General features: G+C 39.5%; 1 protein-coding gene across 1 annotated transcript in view; it reads right to left on the bottom strand.

Annotated features, from left to right (window-relative positions):
* LOC136871754 (chitin synthase chs-2) overlaps positions 1 to 26,987 on the bottom strand; it is a 286,502-nt gene that overhangs the window by 86,409 nt on the left and 173,106 nt on the right. Inside the window, exon 15 of the mRNA XM_067145304.2 lies at positions 23,487 to 23,654. Within this exon, the coding sequence (XP_067001405.2) occupies positions 23,487 to 23,654 (168 nt within the window). The remainder of the gene's footprint in view (positions 1 to 23,486; positions 23,655 to 26,987) is intronic.

Below are 26,987 nucleotides of genomic sequence, written 5' to 3'. Positions count from 1 at the left end.
TCTTCGAGTGATATACCGGTACAAGTAACAAACTCGAGCACGTGGTGTCAAGTAGTTCGTGGATGGCCGGCTAAGAAGAAATCTACAACTGAATTTCCGGAAATAAACATTAGAAATAGGTTTTCTGCCCTAAATAATTTAATCCTGGAAGAAAGTGATCGCGCGCGTGAAACCAAATCATCGCGATCCGTTGCCGTGCCGAGTTTGAAATTTAGGCCTAGAATTCAGATTCAAGACCCAGTTAGGCCTAAATCAGCGAAGGTAGCTGTGTTTGGTGATAGCCAAGGAAGGGGAATTGCGGGAGTGATTAACGACGAGAATATAGCAGCAACCGGAGAAATATATCCAGGAGCTTCTATCAGCAGGGTTGTGGAAAACGTAGAAGCAGCAACTAGGAACTTCGGGAGCGGCGATGCAGTGCTTATCATCGGTGGGACGAACGACGTAGCTCGCGACGACGCCAAGAATGTAAGATCACAACTTAAACATACACTAGGGAATCTGACCCACACTAACGTTTTTGTAGTGAACGTGCCCCACAGGCATGATTTGAGTAGAGATTCGTGTGTGAACATTGAAGTGGACAAGGTCAATACAGATATTGTTAAAATTTGTAAACATTTTCGGAATACTCAGGTTATTGAATGCAGCAGCTTTGAGAGATACTGTTATACAAAACATGGCCTCCATCTAAACAATTCAGGTAAACGAAAGATAGGAAATATTGTTCTAGATTTTATTAATCTTAAGATATGTACTGTAAAACAGGCAACTCCCTTGAGTTATAATACTGACCAGGAAAACTAGTAGAAAGAGCCAGCTATACTTTAAGCTGGCTCAGTCAACTAGAAAAAGAAACTCAGGATAGTAAGGAATTTCAAGTTACCCAATTGCAACAGTCAAGTTTTAGGGAGGAAGGGGGTCTGAGATTGCTCTTGGTAAACTGTCAAAGTGTAGTAAATAAACAATTAAAATTCGGTACATTGATGGAATCTTATGAGACTGATGTGGTGATAGGAGTGGAATCATGGTTGAAAGAAGGGGTGGGTAATAGAGAAGTATTTCCAGAAGGGTACACAGTCTATCGTAGAGACCGAGGAGATAAAAAGGGAGGGGGGGTGTTTATTCTGGTGAAGGAAACTTACTGTTCACATGAATGGTTTACCGATGAAAGGGATGAAATATTAGGGATAAAATTAGTTTGTGATAATATGAAGGAGGTGGGAATTATAGGAACATACAGGCCTGGAAGAGAGGCAAGAGACATGGAAATCTTTGAAAAAATAATAGATTATACTTGTAAAAACAATAATAATGATATGGTAATAATTGGGGGAGATCTAAATTTGCCTGAAGTTGAATGGAAAGGAGCTGCAAGTGAAGCCCATGAACAGAAACTGGCAAATAAGTTAATTTGGGAGGGAGGATTTACACAAGTAGTACAAGAACCGACTCGTCTCAATAACTTACTAGATGTATTCTTGGTTAAACCATGGGAAATTGTTGATAAAACTGAGGTAATTGAAGGAATAGGAGACCATAAGGCTGTAATAATGGATGTAGGACTCGTACCAGAAAGGCTTAATAAGAGGGTTACACAAGACAAGAAATTGTACAGAAAAACTAAAGTTGATGAATTTGGGACTTACCTTAACTCACAATTCAGTTGTTGGATAAGTGAAGGGAGTAATGTGGATACACTTTGGGCTAAATTTAAAGGAATTATTTGGGAAGGAGAGAAGAGATTTGTACCTGTTAAGAAGGGTAAAATGACCTCAGACCCTGTTTATTATACAAGGGAAATAAGAAAATTAAAAAGAAAATGTAGAATAGTAAACAGGAAAATCAAAGAGGGTAGGGAGAGTAGAGAAACTAGAAAACAGCTAATGAGGGAACTGAATAGAGTGAAAAAGGAAGCAAAAGAGAATTATATGAATGGCATACTTCAAGAGGGTAATGACCACAAAGGGAAATGGAAAAAGCTGTATTCATATATCAGGAATCAAAAAGGAAAAGGAATCCAAATTCCTACAATGGTGGGAGAAGGGGGTGAACACCATTTAACAGATACTGAGAAAGCAAACCTATTTAGTAGGGAATTTAGAGATTCAGTAGATGATTGTCAAGAGTTGGAAACCGAAACAGAAGATAGAGAGGGAGAGAGACAGAGGGAAACAAGAAGCTTCTCATTCACAAACGAAGATATTTTCAGAGAAATCCAACTGCTTCAGCAAGGAAAAGCAGCAGGGAGTGATCAAATTACTGGGGAGGTATTAAAGACAATGGGGTGGTACATAGTGCCTTATTTAAAATTTCTCTTTGACTATGTCATAAATAATAGTGTAATACCAAAGGAATGGAAGGAATCTATAATAATACCAATTTATAAAGGAAAGGGTGATAAAAGGAAACCAGAGAACTACAGACCAATCAGCCTGACCAGTATAGTTTGTAAAATTCTGGAGAGTTTAATATCGAAGTACATCAGAAGGATATGTGATGATAAAAATTGGTTCATGAGGAGCCAGTATGGATTTAGAAAGAAATTTTCTTGTGAGGCACAACTGGTGGGATTTCAGCAGGACATATCAGATCAGTTGGATTCAGGAGGTCAGTTAGATTGCATAGCCATAGATCTTTCCAAAGCCTTTGATAGAGTGGAACATGGAATATTATTAAAGAAATTGGAGGGAATAGGATTGGACGTAAAGGTTACACGTTGGATAAAAGCATTTCTAAATTCAAGGGTTCAGAAAGTCAAAGTAGGAAATAATGTATCTCAGGAAGAGAAAGTTTGGAAGGGAATTGCACAGGGTAGTATAATCGGTCCGTTACTTTTCTTAATATACGCAAATGATTTAGGGAACAATATAACATCAAAAATAAGATTGTATGCAGATGACATAATTGTTTATAGAGAAATAAACAACATTGAGGATTGGTCAGAATTACAAAGGGACCTTGAAAGTATCCAACAATGGGTTGAAGAAAACAATATGAAGGTTAATGGAGGCAAATCAACTGTTACAACTTTTACAAACAGGAGCTTTAAAACTGAATTTGAATATACTTTGGATGAGGTAGTTATCCCAAAAGATGGCAAGTGCAAATACTTAGGTGTGAGATTTGAAAGTAATTTGCACTGGAAGGGTCATATTGATGACATTGTTGGGAAAGCATACAGATCATTACATGTCATAATGAGGCTACTTAAAGGATGCAACAAAGAATTAAAAGAAAAAAGTTACTTGAGTATGGTTCGTCCATTATTGGAATATGCAAACAGTGTTTGGGATCCTCACCAAGAATACCTAATAAAAGAAATAGATAGTGTGCAGAGGAAAGCAGCAAGATTTGTAACAGGGGATTTCAGGAGAAAGAGTAGTGTATCAGAAATGTTAAAGGAACTTGGGTGGGAAACTTTAAGTAAGAGAAGGGAGAAAACTAGACTTACAGGATTATATAGAGCCTATACAGGAGAAGAAGCATGGGGAGATATCCGTGAGAGGCTTCAGTTGGAAAATAATTATATCGGCAGGACTGAGCACAAATATAAAATTAGAAGGAATTTTAGCAGAAGCGATTGGGGTAAATTTTCATTCATTGGGAAGGGTGTGAAGGAGTGGAACAGTTTACCAGGGGTAGTGTTTGATCCTTTTCCAAAATCTGTACAGATATTCAAGAAGAGAATAAACAGCAACAGAGAAAATAAATGAAATGTTAGAGGGCATTCGACCAGTGCACGTTATTGTATATAAAAAAATGTGTGTGAATAAATTAATTCCATCCCCTGGTCTAAGGAGTTTGGACAGCCAAAGTAGGGGACTGCCTGTAGGGGTGAAGTACAGTGGGGACTTCGAGGGCCCTGGGACCGCTACGGTAGCTGTGAAGGCCCTTCAGGAACTCTGAAAAGTGGTGGCAAAAGGGGCTCTGGTTAAGACGCAGCAGGTCGTTATGCTACTTAGGATCCAGAACGGGTAAAAAAAAAAAAAAAAAAAAGTAAATAAATAAATAAATAAATGCAATGTAAATATTAATGTTATACCAGTTGTATAGTATCATTTGAAGTAATTCCACATACTGTATATCAGTTGACTATATTTGTAAGTAGGACAGGTTATATTATAAGTAGAATTTTGTAAACAATATAAATTTATTAAGGATGAGCTGTGTGTTTAATAGAAAACATTGTTAGCGTAAATTGTATAATATTGTATTATAGGAAAAATTTTCTTCTCTTGTTAATTTAATATTTAGTGCTTGACAATAATGTATTTTAGTGTACCATTTGCCACCGAGGTAGACACCTCATTTGCAAATAAAGAGATTTTGATTTGATTTGATTTGATATCCTATTATAAATCTTTAAGGGCATGTAAACTTTGTAAATCTATAATGTACACGTACAGAAAAAAATATTTCCAGGCAGAGATTGCTGGTAAATTGCCTAAAATATTTAGGTATAAGTGACTGTAGAAACAAAAACCAAAGCATTGCTAATTAGGAAGAAACAAGCTCGGTATCACAGCATGAAAGCATTTAGTACGTTCTTGAAGTATTGAAAAATTAAAATAATAGAATTTTTCAACAAATAAATACACTATATTCAAGTAAATATTTCTCTTAGGGCCCTTCCATAATTCATTTCAGTCTAAGATTGTTTTAAGCGCATAATTAAATATTTTCTTCAATCAGGGAAATCACTCCCCACCTGGGAGTTAGCCGGTGTGTACCGAGCTCCCTGCTTAAGGGGTTAAATGTTACGCTGCGCAAATAAAACAACTGTGGCTTTTATGACATTTAAGTACAAAAGTGTAAACGTAGAATTCCACGTCTTATATTAGGACCAAAACAATATACGGCAATCTCAAGACTTCCCATGAGTTTTGTATGTAATGTGCAACATCTGTTCTGGTCTTGAGAATATAGTCTTATCTGATAATATTAAAATACTAGATTTGTGTTAAGAAAGAGCAATTTTGATTCCTCTGAAAACCCAGTGACTATAGAGTGCCCTGAAGGAAGTGCTGAAAACATGTTCGGTGATATAATTGAAAAAAACCATCTAACACTGGACATAAAGTAGACGTTTTACAAGTACGAACATTTGATGAAACTCGTTCGGTCCTCAAGTAGAGCAGTTGAAATGCGCTGTCTCCTTCAAACTCCCTAAACAATACCAGCCGAATGTAATACAAAGATGGTCCCTATGCATGTTCGCCGTCGATCGCTTTTCCCATACTTGCTCTAATTATCGTAGCAACGGGACGTTAAAGCAAAGATTCATAGGAATGCCGTAGCCATCCTTTCGTGAGATACTGTTCCTTGAAAAATGCTTGATCGAGGATTTAGCATTTATGGAACTGAAATTTCTGGACAGTTGATCCGGGAAGTCGTTTCTTTGAGGTACGGATAATGTGGGATTTTTACAACATGATTTAATTAGAAAGCTTGTGCGACCACAGGATTTGTATGAATAATCTGGGAAAACGTAGTTTCCAGGAACAGATAATCAAGATTCCACTGTATGTTATTCTTAACTCTGTGCACCAGGACTATTTAAAAAGGCATCACTGCTCGCAATCATAATTTAGACTCTCAGGAACGTAATCACAGTTCTGTCAGTTCTTACTATATCCTATTATTTTTCTTCTGCTCCTTTTCTCACATTCTGGTAGGCTTATGGGTGCAAACTTGGCTCATATTTTCTGACCCGATGCCTTTGCTGATGCGAATCTTATGAGGACGGATGTGTACACTATTGCATGTTTCTGTGGTGGTTGGTAGTGTCATGTGTTGTGGATAAATGAAGAAGAGTGTATTGAGACAAACACACAGTCCCTGAGTCAGAGGAATTATTTAGAAGCAGCTGGGAATCGAACCTGGGACCCTTTGAACCGAAGTCTTGGACGCTGACCTTTCTGTCAAGACGCCAGTCTTTTGCTGTGTAAATTATACAATTATATATACAGTAAAACCTCATTTCTGCAGGGGACAAGGAAAAAGAAAGTGTACTGCTGAATACATGAATATAAACTATCCAACAGGGATATTGAAACACTTGGGTGCAACAGCCCCGAAGAACCATGGCCTTCCAAGCAGCCGCTGCTCAGCCCAAAGGCCTGCAGATTATGAGGTGTCATGTGGTCAGCACGAAGGATCCTCTCGGCCGTTATTCTTGGCTTTCTAGACTGGGGCTGCTATCTCACTGTCAGATAGCTCCTCAACTTTAATCACATAGGTTGAGTGGATCTTAAATCAACCCTCAGATGCAGGTAAAAAACCCTGACCTGACGAAGAATCGAACCTGGGGCCTCCAGGTAAGAGGCAGGCATGCTACCCGCACACCACGGGGCCGGCCTATCCATGGGCACAGTGAGAACTATATGAGAAGAGAGTATTAAAAGGTGTGAAAAACATAACAGAACAAATATGAAAACATTTGCAAAAATATCAAAGTATTAACCCAATAGCGCCCAGAAAAGAAATGTTCCGACTTTAATGATATTTTCATTAATTTGAGATGGTTAGGGTATATGAATTGGGAAAATAACACAATATTTTCAAACAAGAATTTATTTTACGAGATATTAGCTGATACCATATGGTATCACTGGGTGGTTACACTGCTATCATTGTACAGGGTACAATAAATTGTTAATATTGTTCCAACCTGTTGACACAGCTCACTGAGTATGGTATGTAGCAAAACATGTTACGCATAAACCTACATTACACTTCAGACACATTGTTCTGCCGAATGACTTGCACCCTTCATTGGCACATCTTCTCCTATTGCAGTTTGCAACAAAGTGATTGAGTCCATCAAATCTCAAAGCTGGCATTGTATTTCGGGCAACACCTACTCTCCCAGGAATCTTTTGTGGGACACCATAGCATTTTAGATACACTTGAACAATTTCTCTACAGAAGTCAAGTTGTGATGTGCCCTTGTGATTCTTGCGGTAAAGGAACCATGCGTTCACAATGGCGATATCCAACAGCCAAGTGAAAATAGGCCAGTACCATTTTTTTGCATGAATACTGACATGGTATTGACCAATACCGTGGTCCATTATGTCTGTTCCTCCCATACCAGGGTTATATTTTGAGATACAGGCTGGACGAGGAACCATTACATTTTTCTTGTCTTTCTGGGAATATCTCTTCACATTTCCTACTGGAGCCACTCCAGTACTGTTAGAAACAATGTTGACAGTAGCATTATACTTCCATCGTACAAAAGCAATACCATTGTTGCATTCAATAGTGTGATGAAACTTCCTGCGGGGCTCTGTAGCAAAAGCTTTATTTTCTGGCAAGGGGAATGACTTGGGTATGCGATTTTCTCTTATTGTACCAATTGCGCCGTATCCTAAATGCCTGAGATAACTGAATAGATTTATTCCTGTGAATAAATTGTCCATATGAATGTTGTACGGAATAAGTTTATTAGGCTGTTCATCCAGCATAAGCACTAACAGAGATGCAGCTTTACCAAATAGTCTTTCATAGTCACTGTCACCACACGGGTTTCTGCCCTGATACAGGTCAAAGTCTATCAAATATCCATCACTTGTGTTTAGGCACCACATTTTGTAGCCAAACCTTATCGGTTTACCGCGTATAAATTGTTTACAACCATGGTGTCCATACTACCTAATCATTGATTCATCATACGACAATGGCACAGTTGGAACAAAATTAGTTAGGCATTTTTTCTTTATTCTGTCCATCAGTGGTCGCATCTTCCACATCTTGTCTTCAACATTTGGTTTTGTGTTGTCCGCACAGTGGAGAAATTTCTGTATCTGAAGAAAGCGATTTCTCCTCATTGAAATGCTGACAAGGACATTGTTAACATCTTCATTAGCTTCCCAGTACTCCTCTTTGAAGGCAAAGGATTGTACCCACTTAGAAACAAAATAGCAAAGAAGCATCGCAGTTCTGGCACTGTTATTTTGGGGTTGGTTTCATTTTGGTACTGTGCATAACGCTTACACTCTTCAGCAAGGTATTCTAGTGTTTCATCATCAGAAAACAATTCAAATAAATCAACACAGGACATATTTGAATAGGTTGTGTAGTCAGGAGGAGGGCAGGGAACATCAACGCGTTCTAAGTCACCGTCAATCCATTCATAAATAGCTAGGTTGGCTAATCTTTCTAGAATCCACTCAGGAGCTTGTTTTCCAGGTTGTTGTTGTTGTCGCTGCTGCTGCTGTTGTTGATTTTTCTCCGTAGGCTGCATGGATGGTGAGAAAGTACTAGAGGAAATTTCAAAGGGTTCATAATCTCCTCAAATACGTTCGTTGTTTGCTAAGCGTATTTCAGCTGCAGCACGCAGCTGATGTCCAGTTAGGTTATGAACAATTCCTATCTCATCTTCATTGGCTGAATCTTCATCTGTGTCAACATTACCATCCGGTGGTTCAATGAAAATATCTTCAGTCTGATGTCCTAACTCATCGTCTGCTTCCAATATATCCATCACTTCTGATAAGGTCAGTCCACCCCTGGAATAATAAAAGAAAAATATGTAATCAACTACATTTAGCACACAAGTAACCTTCGAATGTACGATATAATATTTTAAAAATTACTGTATCAACGGCTTGATATCATAAACGCCCAGTGATACCATATGGTATCATGCACTTAGAGGCATTGCTGTGTTGTCACAAATAACATTGTTGAAATTCAAATGTTACAGAAGGTTTCTTTGATTCATTGTCAATGTTATAATATACTGATTAGAAAGGAATAATAGATAATAAGGGCTATATTATACTTACACATATCGAACATCCATGATTTTCATTCCAGAGAATCACACCTGAATTCATGCAAGCGCTCCCGCCAACAAACCACTCGTAAGTGTCGGAAGCTTCTTCAGGCGCATGTGTCACTTCAAGCCAAAGAACGTATAAAGCTCCAACTAAACCCCTCTTGCGACTCAAGCCAGTAACAGCTCAGTTAAACTTCTACTGTCTCCTGATACCATATGGTATCAGTGGGCGCTAATGGGTTTTAATGCTGATCACACTCTTTCTAAAACAAATGTAAGCAAAAGCCTTTCATTTTGGACCAGTGGGTTATAAAACATTATTTTCTGGTCACACTCTTAGACAATGAATTGGAGGTTATATTCGGCCATGTGCGACTGCAACAGAATTACTTTGCAAACCATTAATCTCGTCATTATTCCGTATTGAAAACTAGCTAATCACAAAGTTTATACAAGGAGTAATTTTAATACCACTTATTCAGTACAAATTTATTCCACTATAGTGTGGTTAAATACACATGTAAATTATCAGAAATTTGAAGGGTATATGTTTTGCCCACTTCTTTTATTTGATATTTTAGCAGCGTTTTACGGCAAATTCTTCGATGTTTTTTAGCACTTCATGACATACCACGATTTTTATCCAACTTTCCAAGACGTCTTGAACTATACCGCCTTCAATTCAACTACTTATTTCCATCCTTATTTTAAATATTGGCCTCAAACATGAGCATATACTGTCTCTTTTAACCGTCTTGTTCTTATCCTGTTGACGCCTTATTTTTGATATTCTGTTTTCCTAATGTAATATATATTCAATCAATCAATACTGATCTGCATTTAGGGCAGTCGCCCAGGTGGCAGATTCCCTATCTGTTGCTTTCCTAGCCTTTTCCGAAATGATTTCAAAGAAATTGGAAATTTATTGAACATCTCCCTTGGTAAGTTATTCCAATCCCTAACTCCCCTTCCTATAAATGAATATTTTCCCCAGTTTGTCCTCTTGAATTCCAACTGTATCTTCATATCGTGATCTTTCCTACTTTTATAAACGCCATTCAAACCTATTCGTCTACTAATGTCATTCCACGCCATCTTTTCGCTGACAGCTCGGAACATACCACTTATGATATAGATGTTGATTCCCATAGGGAATCTGAAATATTTGTCCTGAATGAGTAAATTTATAATACCAATATAAATGGTCCGTTATTGGACATTATAAATTTTCCAGCCAACTCATTCTTGGTTGCCAGCGTTTCGCCCTCGTGTGCTAGGGTGGGCTCATCAGTTGGTACCTAGCACACCTACCAATACGCTGGCTAGTGCATACTCTGGAGGCCACTGCGTAGGCTAACTGGAGCCACCGGCAGTGCCAATGCACTAAGAGACTTTGTCTCATTACTAAAAATTGATGCCTGCTTGGCCATCAGATGATATAGATGTTGATTCCCATAGGGAATCTGAAATATTTGTCCTGAATGAGTAAATTTATAATACCAATATAAATGGTCCGTTATTGGACATTATAAATTTTCCAGCCAACTCATTCTTGGTTGCCAGCGTTTCGCCCTCGTGTGCTAGGGTGGGCTCATCAGTTGGTACCTAGCACACCTACCAATACGCTGGCTAGTGCATACTCTGGAGGCCACTGCGTAGGCTAACTGGAGCCACCGGCAGTGCCAATGCACTAAGAGACTTTGTCTCATTACTAAAAATTGATGCCTGCTTGGCCATCAGATGATATAGATGTTGATTCCCATAGGGAATCTGAAATATTTGTCCTGAATGAGTAAATTTATAATACCAATATAAATGGTCCGTTATTGGACATTATAAATTTTCCAGCCAACTCATTCTTGGTTGCCAGCGTTTCGCCCTCGTGTGCTAGGGTGGGCTCATCAGTTGGTACCTAGCACACCTACCAATACGCTGGCTAGTGCATACTCTGGAGGCCACTGCGTAGGCTAACTGGAGCCACCGGCAGTGCCAATGCACTAAGAGACTTTGTCTCATTACTAAAAATTGATGCCTGCTTGGCCATCAGATGATATAGATGTTGATTCCCATAGGGAATCTGAAATATTTGTCCTGAATATATTGGTATTATAAATTTACTCATTCAGGACAAATATTTCAGATTCCCTATGGGAATCAACATCTATATCATCTGATGGCCAAGCAGGCATCAATTTTTAGTAATGAGACAAAGTCTCTTAGTGCATTGGCACTGCCGGTGGCTCCAGTTAGCCTACGCAGTGGCCTCCAGAGTATGCACTAGCCAGCGTATTGGTAGGTGTGCTAGGTACCAACTGATGAGCCCACCCTAGCACACGAGGGCGAAACGCTGGCAACCAAGAATGAGTTGGCTGGAAAATTTATAATGTCCAATAACGGACCATTTATATTGGTATTATAAATTTACTCATTCAGGACAAATATTTCAGATTCCCTATGGGAATCAACATCTATATCATCTGATGGCCAAGCAGGCATCAATTTTTAGTAATGAGACAAAGTCTCTTAGTGCATTGGCACTGCCGGTGGCTCCAGTTAGCCTACGCAGTGGCCTCCAGAGTATGCACTAGCCAGCGTATTGGTAGGTGTGCTAGGTACCAACTGATGAGCCCACCCTAGCACACGAGGGCGAAACGCTGGCAACCAAGAATGAGTTGGCTGGAAAATTTATAATGTCCAATAACGGACCATTTATATTGGTATTATAAATTTACTCATTCAGGACAAATATTTCAGATTCCCTATGGGAATCAACATCTATATCATCTGATGGCCAAGCAGGCATCAATTTTTAGTAATGAGACAAAGTCTCTTAGTGCATTGGCACTGCCGGTGGCTCCAGTTAGCCTACGCAGTGGCCTCCAGAGTATGCACTAGCCAGCGTATTGGTAGGTGTGCTAGGTACCAACTGATGAGCCCACCCTAGCACACGAGGGCGAAACGCTGGCAACCAAGAATGAGTTGGCTGGAAAATTTATAATGTCCAATAACGGACCATTTATATTGGTATTATAAATTTACTCATTCAGGACAAATATTTCAGATTCCCTATGGGAATCAACATCTATATCATCTGATGGCCAAGCAGGCATCAATTTTTAGTAATGAGACAAAGTCTCTTAGTGCATTGGCACTGCCGGTGGCTCCAGTTAGCCTACGCAGTGGCCTCCAGAGTATGCACTAGCCAGCGTATTGGTAGGTGTGCTAGGTACCAACTGATGAGCCCACCCTAGCACACGAGGGCGAAACGCTGGCAACCAAGAATGAGTTGGCTGGAAAATTTATAATGTCCAATAACGGACCATTTATATTGGTATTACATACCACTTAGTCGAGCAGCTCTTCTTCTTTCTCTCAATTCTTCCCAACCCAAACATTGCAACATTTTTGTAACGCTACTCTTTTGTCGGAAATCACCCAGAACAAATCGAGCTGCTTTTCTTTGGATTTTTTCCAGTTCTTGAATCAGGTAATCCTGGTGAGGGTCCCATACACTGGAACCATACTCTAGTTGGGGTCTTACCAGAGACTTATATGCACTCTCCTTTACATCCTTACTACAACCCCTAAACACCCTCATAACCATGTGTAGAGATCGGTACCCTTTATTTACAATCCCATTTATGTGATTACCCCAGTGAAGATCTTTCCTTATATTAACACCTAGATACTTACAATGATCCCCAAAAGGAACTTTCACCCCATCAACGCAGTAATTAAAACTGAGAGGACTTTTCCTATTTGTGAAACTCACAACCTGACTTTTAGCCCCGTTTATCAACATACCATTGCCTGCTGTCCATCTCACAACATTTTCGAGGTCACGTTGCAGTTGCTCACAATCTTGTAACTTATTTATCACTCTATAGAGAATAACATCATCCGCAAAAAGCCTTACCTCCGATTCCACTCCTTTACTCATATCATTTATATATATAAGAAAACATAAAGGTCCAATAACACTGCCCTGAGGAACTCCCCTCTCAACTATTACAGGGTCAGACAAAGCTTCACCTACTCTACCTCTCTGAGATCTATTTTCTAGAAATATAGCAACCCATTCAGTCACTCTTTTGTCTAGTCCAATTGCACTCATTTTTGCCAGTAGTCTCCCATGATCCACCCTATCAAATGCTTTAGACATGTCAATCGCGATACAGTCCATTTGACCTCCAGAATCCAAGATATCTGCTATATCTTGCTGGAATCCTACAAGTTGAGCTTCGGTGGAATAACCTTTCCTAAAACCGAATTGCCTTCTATCGAACCAGTTATTAATTTCACAAACATGTCTAATATAATCAGAAAGAATGCCTTCCCAAAGCTTACATACAATGCATGTCAAACTTACTGGCCTGTAATTTTCAGCTTTATGTCTATCACCCTTTCCTTTATACACAGGGGCTACTATAGCAACTCTCCATTCATCTGGTATAACTCCTTTGACCAAACAATAATCAAATAAGTACGTCAGATATGGTACTATATCCCAACCCATTGTCTTTAGTATATCCCCAGAAATCTGATCAATTCCAGCCGCTTTTCTAGTTTTCAACTTTTGTATCTTATTGTAAATGTCATTGTTATCATATGTAAATTTTATTACTTCTTTGGCCTTAGTCTCTTCCCCTATCTCGACATTATCCTTGTAACCAACAATCTTTACATACTGCTGACTGAATACTTCTGCCTTTTGAAGATCCTCACATACACACTCCCCTTGTTCATTAATTATTCCTGGAATGTCCTTCTTGGAACCTGTTTCTGCCTTAAAATACCTATACATACCCTTCCATTTTTCACTAAAATTTGTATGACTGCCAATTATGCTTGCCATCATGTTATCCTTAGCTGCCTTCTTTGCTAGATTCAATTTTCTAGTAAGTTCCTTCAATTTCTCCTTACTTCCACAGCCATTTCTAACTATTTCTTTCCAGTCTGCACCTCCTTCTTAGTCTCTTTATTTCTCTATTATAATAAGGTGGGTCTTTACCATTCCTTACCACCCTTAAAGGTACAAACCTGTTTTCGCATTCCTCAACAATTTCTTTAAACCCATCCCAGAGTCTGTTTACATTTTTATTTACCGTTTTCCACCGATCATAGTTACTTTTTAGAAACTGCCTCATACCTGCTTTATCAGCCATATGGTACTGCCTAACAGTCCTACTTTTAAGACCTTCCTTTCTATCGCATTTATTTTTAACTACCACAAAAACAGCTTCATGATCACTAATACCATCTATTACTTCAGTTTCCCTATAGAGCTCATCTGGTTTTATCAGCACCACATCCAGGATATTTTTCCCTCTGGTTGGTTCCATCACTTTCTGAATCAGCTGTCCTTCCCATATTAACTTATTTGCCATTTGTTGGTCATGCTTCCTGTCGTTCGCATTTCCTTCCCAATTTACATCTGGCAAATTCAGATCTCCCGCTACAATCACATTTCTTTCCATGTCGTTTCCCACATAGCTGACTATCCTATCAAATAATTCCGAATCCGCATCAGTGCTACCCTTTCCCGATCTGTACACTCCAGATATATCAAGTTGCCTATTATCTTTAGAAATGAGCCTTACACACAGAATTTCATGTGTCTCATCTTTAACTTTTTCGTAGCTTACAAATTCTTCTTTCATCAGAATGAAAACTCCCCCTCCTACCTTTCCTATCCTATCTCTACGATACACACTCCAGTGCCGTGAGAAAATTTCTGCATCCATTATATCATTTCTCAGCCATGATTCAACTCCTATTACAATATCTGGTAAATATATATCTATTAAATTACTTAATTCTATTCCTTTCCTTACAATACTTCTACAGTTCAGCACTAACAATTTTATGTCATCCCTACTTGATTTCCAGTTCCCTGTTCCCTTATCACCGCTTCCTAGGCCATCCCGTTTCCCTGAATGTACCTCCCTATTACCCTTCCAAACAAATTTCCTAACTTATACGTACCACTGCGGTTTAAATGAAGGCCATCCGAGCGCAGATCCCTATCTCCTACCCACCCATTAGGATCCAGAAATTTCACTCCCAGTTTCCCACATACCCACTCCATAGTCTCATTTAAATCCCCAATCACCCTCCAGTCAGTATCCCTCCTACACAGTATTCCACTAATAACAATCTCCGCTTTCTTAAACTTCACCCGTGCTGCATTTACCAGATCCCACACATCTCCAACTATGTTGGTACTTATATCAGCTTGCCTTACGTTGTTGGTACCAACGTGAAACACTACCACCTTCTCCTTCCCCTCCTCCCTCTCTTCTACTTTCCTCAACATCTGCCTCAACCTAATTCCTGGATAACATTCTACCCTGGTTCCCTTTCCTCCACACGCTTTCCCCACGTGTCTAACAATGGAATCCCCCATGACCAGAGCCTCAACCCTACCCACCTCATTTGATCCCCTCCCCTCCTGGTCAACCCTATCTTTCCTGATAGCTGCAGAAGCTACTTCCTCCTCCCTTTTCTCCTTCCCATTACCCTGTTCCACCTGTCTTTTCCTATCCTCTACTCTACATTTCCCTTTCCTACCTTTTCCCTTCCTCCTACTTGCATGCATCTCAGCAACAGTTCCCTGTCATTCATCTTCCCTCTGTTGTTCTACCTGGAGTGACTCGTACCGATTTCGCACAGACACCTGTCCTGAATTCTGATCCTGAATAGAGCCCTTGGCCTGCAATCTCCTTCCCCTTAGAACATTAGACCACCTATCTTCTACAACTCCTCCCTTTCCTTCCCCTCCCTCTTGTACACCTACTGTAACCTGTACATTGTTTGAGGGAGTCCTATCTTCCTTCCTGTCTTCTGTGAGAATCCTAATTATCTCCCTCAAACTTTCCAACTCCTCCCTCATACCCCTCAATGCCTCACCACACCCACAATAAGTACACTCGCGCTCCTTAGCCATTCTTTATGGGGGGAAAATTATAAATTAAAAAAATAAAGTAACTTATTTGCAAAAAAATAAATGAACGGAGGGATATATTGTCTGGGATAGTACACAACAATAAGGTAATTAATATACGACTACACTACAATACTACTTAATCGTGCTCTATTTTTTTTTAATCCTACAACCCCTAACAGGATAAAAACTGCTGTTAATTACTGAATATTGTTCAAGCTTTTCATTAAAAAGATCCATTTCAGTGTCAGACATGGATTACTTTTTAAAAACAATGTGTGCTATTACCCTTAGATGAACATTTCAATTTTTCAAAGGGATTTTAGTATAGTTCTGTTTTATTCAATATTTTTGTACTGCAAACATTTTGCATCCACAGTATTAACACTTGTAAATATTCATCAATACGTTTTACGTAAGTTATTATGACTCCTTAGAGACCATGTGTGTTTTAAGATTGATTGAGGCTGATGATGCCCAATAAATAGTGGGCGAAACATGTACCCTTCAAATTTCTGATAATTTCCATGTGTATTTAACCACACTATAGTGGAATAAATTTGTATTGAATAGGTGGTATTAAAATTACTCCTTGTATAAACTTTAAGATTAGAATTACTTTGGCCGCCATTTTGAATCCGAAAAAACTTCAGCCAACTCGAGTGATTGAGTCGAAACTTGAAAGTGCAATTTTCAAGATTCATGCCACCTCTACATGCTTAAAGATGCTTTCTGACAGATTTTAATTTTTTCTTCATAAGTAAGGAATCTCACAACTTTTTCCGTATCCATAACTAGGCTATCACGAGACAAGTATGTACCGCACTGTTCAGTTTCACACGATTATGTTAATAATACAGATGTAGGCTATCACGCAACAAATATTCACTACCTTTCACTGTACCACTCAACACAAACTTCTGAACGGAATGCGAAAAACAAGAGCAAACTGTGTTATTCTGCAGCCTCACTGCTAACCGGCAAACAAAACTGATCATTTTTTAGGCTAACGGCTTGCTCCTCAAAGGTGCAACTTATCCTGTGAAGTTCAGGAATTCGTAGCCTTTTCCTGTTACCACACAACTGCGGGGAGGACTCTTACCTGAGTTGGAAATCATGCTAATTGCACAAGGGATGACAAATAACATTTTCAGGGCTAGGAAAAATGTGATCGTAATGGCGAAAATTCATATTTATATATAAATTTAATACATTGAGAATCGTGACTTCAAATTTACGATGTGCTAAGTGGGAAAATGTATTATTGATGAACGTACTAACGAGGTTTCACTGTATATACAGTATAATTTAGAAAATCCAAGTCTATTACATGAAATCTAAACAGTGACATAAGAGCTAGCTGAGTACATGTGCTTATGAAAAGTTGTCCCTAGACAGGACCACCAATTACTAATGAAAAATAATGAGATCTCTTGGTTGAAAAATAACAAACAACACTCTAAAGCAAGAACCGAATTGGTAACACGACTACCTTTCGTGCAGCTGAATTTGGAAGTTTGTGGTAGTAGTAGCCCCACTACTGCCAGTAGCATACAGGTGTGCAAAGTGTGTTATTAATATTAACACTGCTGGTGCATAGTGTTAAGGTTAAAATGTTTTTGTACTATCTCAAAATGAAATACATTATCTTACATGATTACATAATTACTGGAAATGCATAATTCTTCCCTTATTCATTTTTGTTCTCTGAATAGCACGTCTTAAGCAAACACCTCGGTGAAAGTTGAATATAACCGAAAAGATTTCAGAGAATAAGTGGGTTTCTCTTAGTATTTTTTTGTTTTCTCTGTTGCTGTACTTACCACTGGCCTTTGTAATATTTTGAGTGAGGGTTAGATGAAGTGCGGCTTTCTGTTCAGTGGTTGCTCGTCTTGTTTGGAAAAATCTCTTTCAAAGACTATTAATTGCTACTCTATATTTGTGATGTTGTTCGGTAGTTGCTAAAAGCTTAATGTTACAATTAATATTTGCAGTTTTTAGAAAAAGCATTTTGGAAGAGTTACGACATATCAACTCAGTAGCAGATCCAACATACAAAGAGTTGAACTCAGATGAGGAGAAATTGTAGACATTTCTGTTCACAAGGTAGGACATACCTCTTTAGTCCAACCATGTGCTGTGAACTTGTAATTTCAAGTGACAGAAATTTCAGATAATGATTGTAATTTGTGACAAATAGATACATTAAAAGGAAGCCATGCAAGTTGAACCTAGGGAACAGTAGAGATTGTAGGTTAAGAAATGAGGTAAGCTATTACGAATTTTTAGGAAGTGTTAGGTAATTAATTTAATGATTATGTAGTAGAAATTTGTAACTATTCAAGCACCGTGTGCTACCTCAGTAGCATGCATACATTCATGCAAACAGGAGTAGTGATATAATTGTTTCAGACAAACCTTCTTTGTCTTTTTGGCGGCTACTTCTCGAGTTCCCCATGAGACACCGTTCAAGTTGTTGAGCGAGTACAGAATCAAAAGTAGGTATATGGATGGGATTGACAAAAGGTAGATAACGCCAGGAACAATGTACCAGAAATCTTGAGGATGGAGACAGGCTGCTATAAAGAATGAACCAGAGAGGGCGATGAAGAAAATTGCAGAGCTGTACCTACAATGGTAGCCATCATGATCAGCGCATATCCTCTGGAGCGTATCTGAGTCGCTAGAAGCTGAACATATACAAGACTTCAGTACATGGACACATCACATCATCATAATCATCATCATTTTATCGCTCCAGCAAGCCGGGTGCGGTTGTGTACAAGCCTCCTCCGGTTTGTTCTATTCATCCACAGATGCTGCTCATATATGCGACACCAGTTCACATCTCTAATTTTAAGGTCCTTCATTATCTGTTTTTCCCAAACATCACGAGGTCTTCCTCTTGGTCTCTTCCCAGGAACATTGTGGTCAAAGTATGTTCGAGGAGTCCTGTGAGGGTTTATTCTTTTCATGTGACCATACCAATGCAATCTGTTCACTTCTAGAGTCTCCAGCAAGCTTCTTTCCAATTCAAGCTGTTGTCGGATATCCACATTCCTTATTTTATCCATTTTTGCTTTTTGTAGACAAGAACAGAGAAACTTCATTTCTGTTGCCTGAAGACGACTCTTTGTTGATCCAGTAAGTGTTGCTGCTTCCAGGCCATACGTCAATATAGGTACTAGATATATTTTGTACAAGCTGATTTTGGAAACTAATGGAAATGTTTCATCCCAAAGTATTTGACGTACAGCGTGATAGAATTTAGAAGCTTTCTGTATTCTGTTACTAATCTCTTGATGTATGGTATTGTCTGATGACAGAACACTACCTAAATACTGGAAGTTGTCTACAATATCCATCTCCTCATCTCCAATTCTTAGACGAACAGTTGGAGAGTTTCTACTCTACCAACTGTCTTCATTTTGCTGATTTTGAGACCAAAGGTTGTAAAAGCTTCATGCCAGAGATCTAGTCTAGTTTGTACTTCCGCTTCTGTCTCATCCCATACCATTACATCATCAGCAAAAACCAGGGCATTAGTTGTTGGATCCTTTCTCTTAACTGCTTTTAAAACTTCATCCATTATGATTATGAAGAGAAGTGGTGAAAGACAACTTCCTTGCTGAACTCCACTCTTCATTTCAAACCAACCTGACCTTCCATCCTTGACCTAGACACAACACTTGGTTTCATCATATAATCGTTGTACTCGTGCTATGATGTCATCGGGCACTTTCTTATGTCTCAAACATTCCCATATATGCCTGCGTGGTACATGGTCATATGCTTTCTCGATGTGCAGAAAAACAGTTATAAGTGTTTTACCTTTCTCCCAATACTTCTCATAGAGCATTCTGGTGGCAAAAATGAGGTCTATAGTTGATCTATGAGGTCTAAATCCATGTTGTTCCTCCTCAAGTGTAGGTTCAACATATTTTCTAATCCTGCTCTCAAGGATGGATTCGTAGATTTTGAGGCCATGTGACAGCAGAGTTATACCTCTGTAGTTGGTACCTTTCTTTCTATCACCTTTTTTCAACAATGGGATGATGACTCCTTACTTCCAGTCATTGGGTATTACATTCTCTTTCCAGATTCTATTTAGTACCCTGTACATCCACTGTTGTCCTACCTCTCCTAGTGCTTTGATCATCTCAACACTTAATTCATCCCATGAACCTACTACGCAGGCATAGCAGGGGGAGAGGTGATACTCCCACGTGGCGCGTCCCAGGTGGCGGATAGGGGGGTCCTAACCGGCTTGCCGCCGGACTTGAGGGAAATAAAATACCCCTCGCGGACCAAACACACACCTCCTGTGGGTGGGGGAGGCAGACAAATAATACACCCACGGTATCACCTGCCCGTCGTGAGAGGCGACTAAAAGGGGCGACCAAGGAATGATTGGATTAGAACCATGAAACTACTTGTGATTAGTACCACCACACGGGGAACACCATGGGTCGTTATTACTTGCGTGTAGTACCACTATGTTAGGTACCAAATAGGTTTATGATTAGTAGCAATCAGGAGCACCGTGCGGTCAGGCTTTTATGGTACCTGTGATTAGTAGCACTATATGAGCGACACCAGGGTTCTGGCTTGCCTATGACTAGTACCCACTATATATGGAACACCACGGGATAGTACGAGTCCCTGTGGTTAGTACACGTACGTGATGGAAACCATAGGTATGCCTTGCCTGTAAATGGTGCCGCTATGTGCGAAACACCATAGGTCTGTGTTACCTGTGCGAATTTCATTACCTGTGAGTAGTACCATAATGTGTGGAATACCGCGAGTCTACGATACTGTTGTTTAGTACCGCACCATGTCAAATACCATGGTTCTAGTTTCCAAGCGATAAGTACCATTAGGAGTGTGCGATGACCTATATTTTGGACCCCTTTAGCTTGCAAGCATCATCGATTTAGTATTGAGCTATAGAAGCAGCCCCTTGGTCAGTATTACTATTGGTTTCCGTCAGTTTCTGAGACTGAGGCATTGTGGGTCGTCTCCACTGATTGTTTTAACTTCATATCCATCCGTTCATTTTTCGTCCTCAAGTTTTGAATTCTGGTCAGTGGAGGATTTTGTATTTTTATTTTGTCTTTGCATTTTGTGTCATTTCGTACCATTAGGGGCCGATGACCTCGATGTTAGGCCCCTTAAAACAACAAGCATCATCATCACTTAATTCATCTGATCCTGTTGATGTGTTGTTTTTCAGCTTAGATATTGCTGTCTCTACTTCCAACCATGTTAGATTAGTGGTATTTGTGCTGCCAAAATCATAAGGTTTGTCATCTAATGGGGTGACATTTTCGTAACAGTTCACCAAAGTTTCAAAGTGCCTTTGGAACTCCTGTAATATTTTGGTCTTATCCCTAGTCACCTCACCATTAGGAAGTTCTACAGATTGGATAGATTCATTTTGAGTTCTTTTATTCTTAACAATACTGTATAACAGTTTTTTATTTTCATCCTGCGTTATTTTGGTAGCCAGATCTTCCTTGCATTTCTGCTTTTCAGCTACAACCAACTGTTTGGCATGTAATTTTTTCTTTCTGTAAAGTGACAGCTTCTCCTCTATTTCATGTTGATCTCCCTGCATTCTTGCTTGATATAAGGATCTTCTTGCACGGTTTCTGTCATTGATAGCCTTTTTAATATCATCATTCCACCAGGCAGTTTCTTTAGGCCACGAACCTGCTACACAGGCGTAGCAGGGGGAGAGGTGATACTCCCACGTGGCGCGTCCCAGGTGGCGGATAGGGGGGTCCTAACCAGCTTGCCGGTGGACTTGAGGGAAATAAAATACCTCTCGCGGACCAAACACACTACCCCCTGCGGGTGGGGGACGCACATGTAGAATACACCCGCGGTATCCCCTGCCTGTCGTAAGAGGCGACCAAGGGCTGACTGAATTAGAACCATGAAACTAATTTTGAATCGTACCATCATGCGGGGAACACCATAGGTTGCCTGTACTTGCGAGTAGTACCACTAAATTCGGTACGAAATAGGTTTGTGATTAGTAGCAGTAAAAGCCTGGCCTGGTGGATTCCAGTACCCGTGCGTCGTACCCATGTGTGCAACACCGCGGGTCTGGGCGTAGCCTGTGAGTTGTACCACTATATGAGCAGCACCGTGGGTCTGCGTTGCCTGTGATTAGTACCCACTATGTGAGGAACACCACAGGAATACCGGCGCCCGTGTTTAGTACACCTAGGTGGGGAACCTTCTCGGTTTGCGTTGACTCTGTGTTGGGCCATTGTGTGAGACACACCGTAGGGCTGCGTTACTTGTACGTATTGCAATACTTGTGAGAAGTACCATCTTTTGTGGAACACCGTGAGTCTTCGCTACTTCTGATTAATACCCCAACATGACACATACCATGGTTCTATTTTACTCGCGACATGTACCATTCTGTGGGGCCTTAGACGGGGATTTTGCACCCCCTTTAGACACCAAGCATCATTGTGCTTTATAAGTGGTTCCTTGGTTGGTAATAATGTTATTTTCGATCTGTATTGAGTCTGATCCACTGGTTTTTGTTTGTTTGTTTTGTGTTTTGTTGAGTACCTGTCCATTCATTCATTTTTCATGCCATATTTTATTTTTATTTTGGTCAGTGGATGCCTTTGCAATTTTTGTTCTTTCATTTCGTACCATTAGGGGCCGATGACCTTTGATGTTAGGCCCCTTAAAACAACAAGCATCAGTTTCTTTAGGTTTTCTTATTTGACTCTGTCGTCCACATACTTTCTCTGCTGTACCAACCACAACCTTCTTTAGAGTATCCCATTCTTCATCTACCAATTTCAGTTCTTCTCTTGGCAACAACCTGCGGGCACCTTCCCTGAATTCTTCCTTTACACTTGGCTCGGTTAGTCGCCAAGTTTTTATTTTTGGGACTCTTTTGTTACAGACTTTGGGAGGTCTTTCCTCTGCAATAACTGCAACCGACAGTCTATGGTCTCCACCAAGGTCTTCACTTGGAAGGACCTTAACGTCATTGATATTTAAAATACATTTCACAAAAAGACATATGGCTTTTAGTGCCGGGAGTATCTGCCCCAGCCCCCATGTCAGAGAAATTAACCAATGGTGGTAAAAATTCCCGACCCTGCCAGGAATTGAACCCAGGACCCCTGTGACCAAAGGTGAGCATGCTAACCATTTAGCCATGGAGCCAGACTATACATTTCACAAGCAACATATAACAGGTTGCATTACTGAGGAGTGTATTATGGGTTATATTTCAGGGAGAAGTTGAATATATATCAAGATCTTAAAACAACTGTTAAAGTGAAGAAAATCATTTTTCATAAACCAAGATCAAGGAAAACCTTTTACATCACCGACATTGCCTGCCCCAGTTCACACAATTGACAGTAAATACATGTTGAGCTAATATCAAAATACACTGACTATCAGATGAAATTAAAGCAATATGAGAACTGTAATAAGTTATTTTTATCATTACTTGTAAGGGAATTTTTAATTCATTGAAAGAGTAATTAATTATTGCTAATTAAGTATTACTCAAGCACACAGCACAAGGACAAAAGCTGCTGTAGCTGTACATTAAGCAGAAAAATCAGTTTAAGTTATTTTCAGCATACAAAAATCAGTCTTTCCTATTTATGAAATTTAAAGGAATTGTTACTGAATTATAATTAAAAGGAAATATATATTATTCATTACCATTTAAACTATGTCAGTGATATCACTGATGCATACCTGGATGTTTGGTTTGCAGACAAAGCAGATGAACATGAAAATAAGAATAGGAATTATATTGTATTGAAAACTCGTCCAATTGTCTATATGGAAAGCTACTACGAAGGCTCCAACCAACATAAGGAATATAGTACCAGGGCCAAGGATTGTTCCTCCCATCAGCAAAATCTGAAAAAATACAAAATAGCACAGATTTGAAAAACAGGAAGATACCAGCAGCTGGCTAAAGTACAACTAGTGATCTCATTAGGATGGAAAACAAACATTCAGTTTGTTAAAACATTATTTTCACTTCAATAATATGAGTTTAACAACCTCTCTATTTCTACAGATCTTAAGGGATGTCAGAGGGCCAGAAAGGTTTTGTTTAATGTTAAGTCCACCATCAGGATCCCTTGCATTTACGCATTGTTAAATACCAAATGACTGCACTGGGATTCATTTTCACAACCCAGAGCATGAAATGTAAGCACTTCAACCAATTATCCACGAACCTGCTACGCAGGCGTAGCAGGGGGAGAGGTGATACTCCCACGTGGCGCGTCCCAGGTGGCGGATAGGGGGGTCCTAACCGGCTTGCCGGCGGACTTGAGGGAAATAAAATACCTCTCGCGGACCAAACACACACCCCCTGTGGGTGGGGGAGGCAGACGAATAATACACCCACGGTATCCCCTGCCTGTCGTGAGAGCCGACTAAAAGGGGCGACCAAGGGATGGTTGTATTCGAACCATGCAACTACATGTGATTAGTACCACCACGCGGAGAACACCAAGGGTCGCTTTTACTTGTGCGTAGTACCACTATATTAGGTACGAAATAGGTTTGTGATTAGTAGCACACAGGAGCACCGCGCGGTCGGCTTTTGCAGTACCTGTGATTAGTACCACCATATGAGCAGGACCATGGGATGATAGCTACCATGGACCTGCCTTACCTGTGATTAGTACCCACTATATGAGGAACACCAGGGGATAGGGAGAGGTCCCTGTGGTTAGTACTCTTATGTGATGAACATCATAGGTTTGCGTTGCCTGTGAATGGCGCCGCAGAGTGAGAAAAACATAGGTCTGTATTAATGTCGAATTTCATAAGCTTTGAGTAGTACAATAATGTGTGGAATACCGCAAGTCTCTGCTACCATTGATTAGTACCGCAACAGGACAGATACCATGGTTCTACATTACTAGCGATAAGTACCATTCTGAGGGGCCTTTGACTTGTATTTTGGACCCGTTTAGACACCAAGCATCCTCGATTTGCTTTGGAAGTGGTCCCTTGGTCAGTAATACTATTAACTATGATAGTTTTTTGAGTCGGATCCACTGATTGTTTTAAATTCATGTTCATTCATTCATTCATTCGTTCATTCATTCTTCATGGCATTTTTTATTTTGGTCAGTGGATAATTTTGAACTTTTACTTTGTCGTTTCATTTCGTACCATTAGGGGCCGATGACCTCGATGTTAGGCCCCTTTCTTCTTCTTCTTCTTCTTCTTCTTTTATGACCACATAGGATCACTTTAGTCAGTCCGTCGTTCAGGTCTCTTTAAAGGGATTGTTCGGGCTTTGCGGTCCTCCCAGTACTTCTTCAGACGCTCCGATCTTCGTGCCCTTTCCTCAGTTGAAAATGTGCGTGTTGTTGGTTTGTTTTGTGTAAGGGTAAAGCGGAGGTTTGTATTCTTGAGTTTTGTATTCAATTTTATCTTATTTTTGGTGTCTTCTGTTGTAAGGCCTATTTCCTTCAGATCCTCTCTTACTTCTCTGATCCATTTACATCCTGTTGTGGTATTTTTTGAGACGAGATTGTGTTGTACTAGTTGTTTCAGAAGTCTCGAGTCCTGCATCCTCATGATATGTCCAAAGAATCCCAGTCTCCTCTTACGCATAGTATCTGTAATGGGTTCTAGCTCTTTGTACACGACTTTGTTAGGTATTAACCGCCACTGTCCATCTTTCTGATATTTTTTGTTGATACAGGTTCTTCCAATCCTCCTTTCAATTTTCTGAAGTCTGTCAGTCTTTGATTGTTTATTCAGGTAAAAGAGTGTTTCTGCTGCATATGTAGCTTCCGGTTTTATAACTGTGTTGTAGTGTTTTATTTTTGTATTTATTGATAGACATTTCTTTTTGTAGATATCCCATGTTAATTTTTGTGCTTTAGCTAATCTATTTGTTCTTGCTTGGATTGAGATTTTTTCATTTAAGTTATGTGTTATTACTTCTCCAAGATATTTAAACTGAGTTACTATTTTGATTTTATTACCATTTATGGTGACTTCTTTTAGCTGTGTTGGTTTTTGGGGCATAATTTCTGTTTTTTCAAATGATATTTTGAGGCCAATTTTATTTGCAATGTTTTGAAGTTCTGATATCTGGGTTTTTGCTTCTTTTATGTCCACTGCTAGTAATGCTAAATTGTCAGCAAAACCCAGGCAATTTGTTTTGATTTTTCGGCCAATCTTTATTTTGGGGGGATATTTTCTAAACCATTCCCTCATTACCATTTCTAGAGCACAGTTAAATAATAGTGGTGAGAGCCCATCTCCCTGCCGTAGTCCAGTTTTAATTTCAAATGTCTCTGATGTTTCCCCCCTAAACTTCACTTTTGACTTGGTATTGGTGAGAGTCAATTTTATCATGTTTATTAATTTGGGGTGTAGTCCAAGGTGTCTTAAAATTTTAAACAGAGATTCTCTATGGATGCAATCATAAGCTTTCTTGAAATCTACAAATGTTATCACCATATCTCTGTTTCTTCTCCTGTTATAGTCCATTATCAACTTAAGACTCATGATCTGATCAGGACAGCTCCTCCAGGGTCTGAAACCTCCTTGATATTCTCCTAGTTCTTTCTCAAGTTGTAAACTTATCCTATTAAGGATGATTATTGAAAATATTTTGTATGTTATGTCTAGGAGAGAGATTCCCCTGTAGTTATTAGGGTCAGTTTTGTCCCCTTTTTTGTGCAGAGGATGAATGAGGGCTGTTGTCCAGTGTTCTGGTAGTTCTTCTTTAATCCAGATAGAGACAAGTTGTTGATGGAGGGCAACTTTTGCTGAGGTTCCTGCATATTTCCAGATTTCCGCAAAGGTCTGATCTTCTCCTGGCGCTTTGTAGTTTTTTAATTTATTCAGAGCTTGGTAGACTTCCTTTATTGTGGGGGGATTGATGTTTTCTGGTGATGTTTTTATCGGGGTGTTGGTGTCCAAATGAAGGAGTTCTGTAGATTCCTAACAATTTAAAAGCTTGTTGAAATGTTTAGCCAGAATTTCTGCATTGTCTTTATTGTTATGGGCCAGCTTACCATCTTCATCCTTCATCAGTAGGCCCCTTTAAACAACAAGCATAATCATCATCATCATCATCAACCAATTATGCTATGCAACCAGTCTGAAAATGTTTCCAAAAAAAGCTACTGATCATCTTATGAGAGTAGAAATGATGTCCAATGTATTCTACTCTGTCAGTCGTGATAGAGACAGTGGAGTGAGCGGATG

Source organism: Anabrus simplex, chromosome 4, assembly GCF_040414725.1.
Source record: "Anabrus simplex isolate iqAnaSimp1 chromosome 4, ASM4041472v1, whole genome shotgun sequence".
Taxonomy (NCBI): Eukaryota; Metazoa; Arthropoda; class Insecta; order Orthoptera; family Tettigoniidae; genus Anabrus; species Anabrus simplex.
Note: the sequence above shows the minus strand (reverse complement) of the source record. Positions and strands in the feature narration are given on the sequence as shown.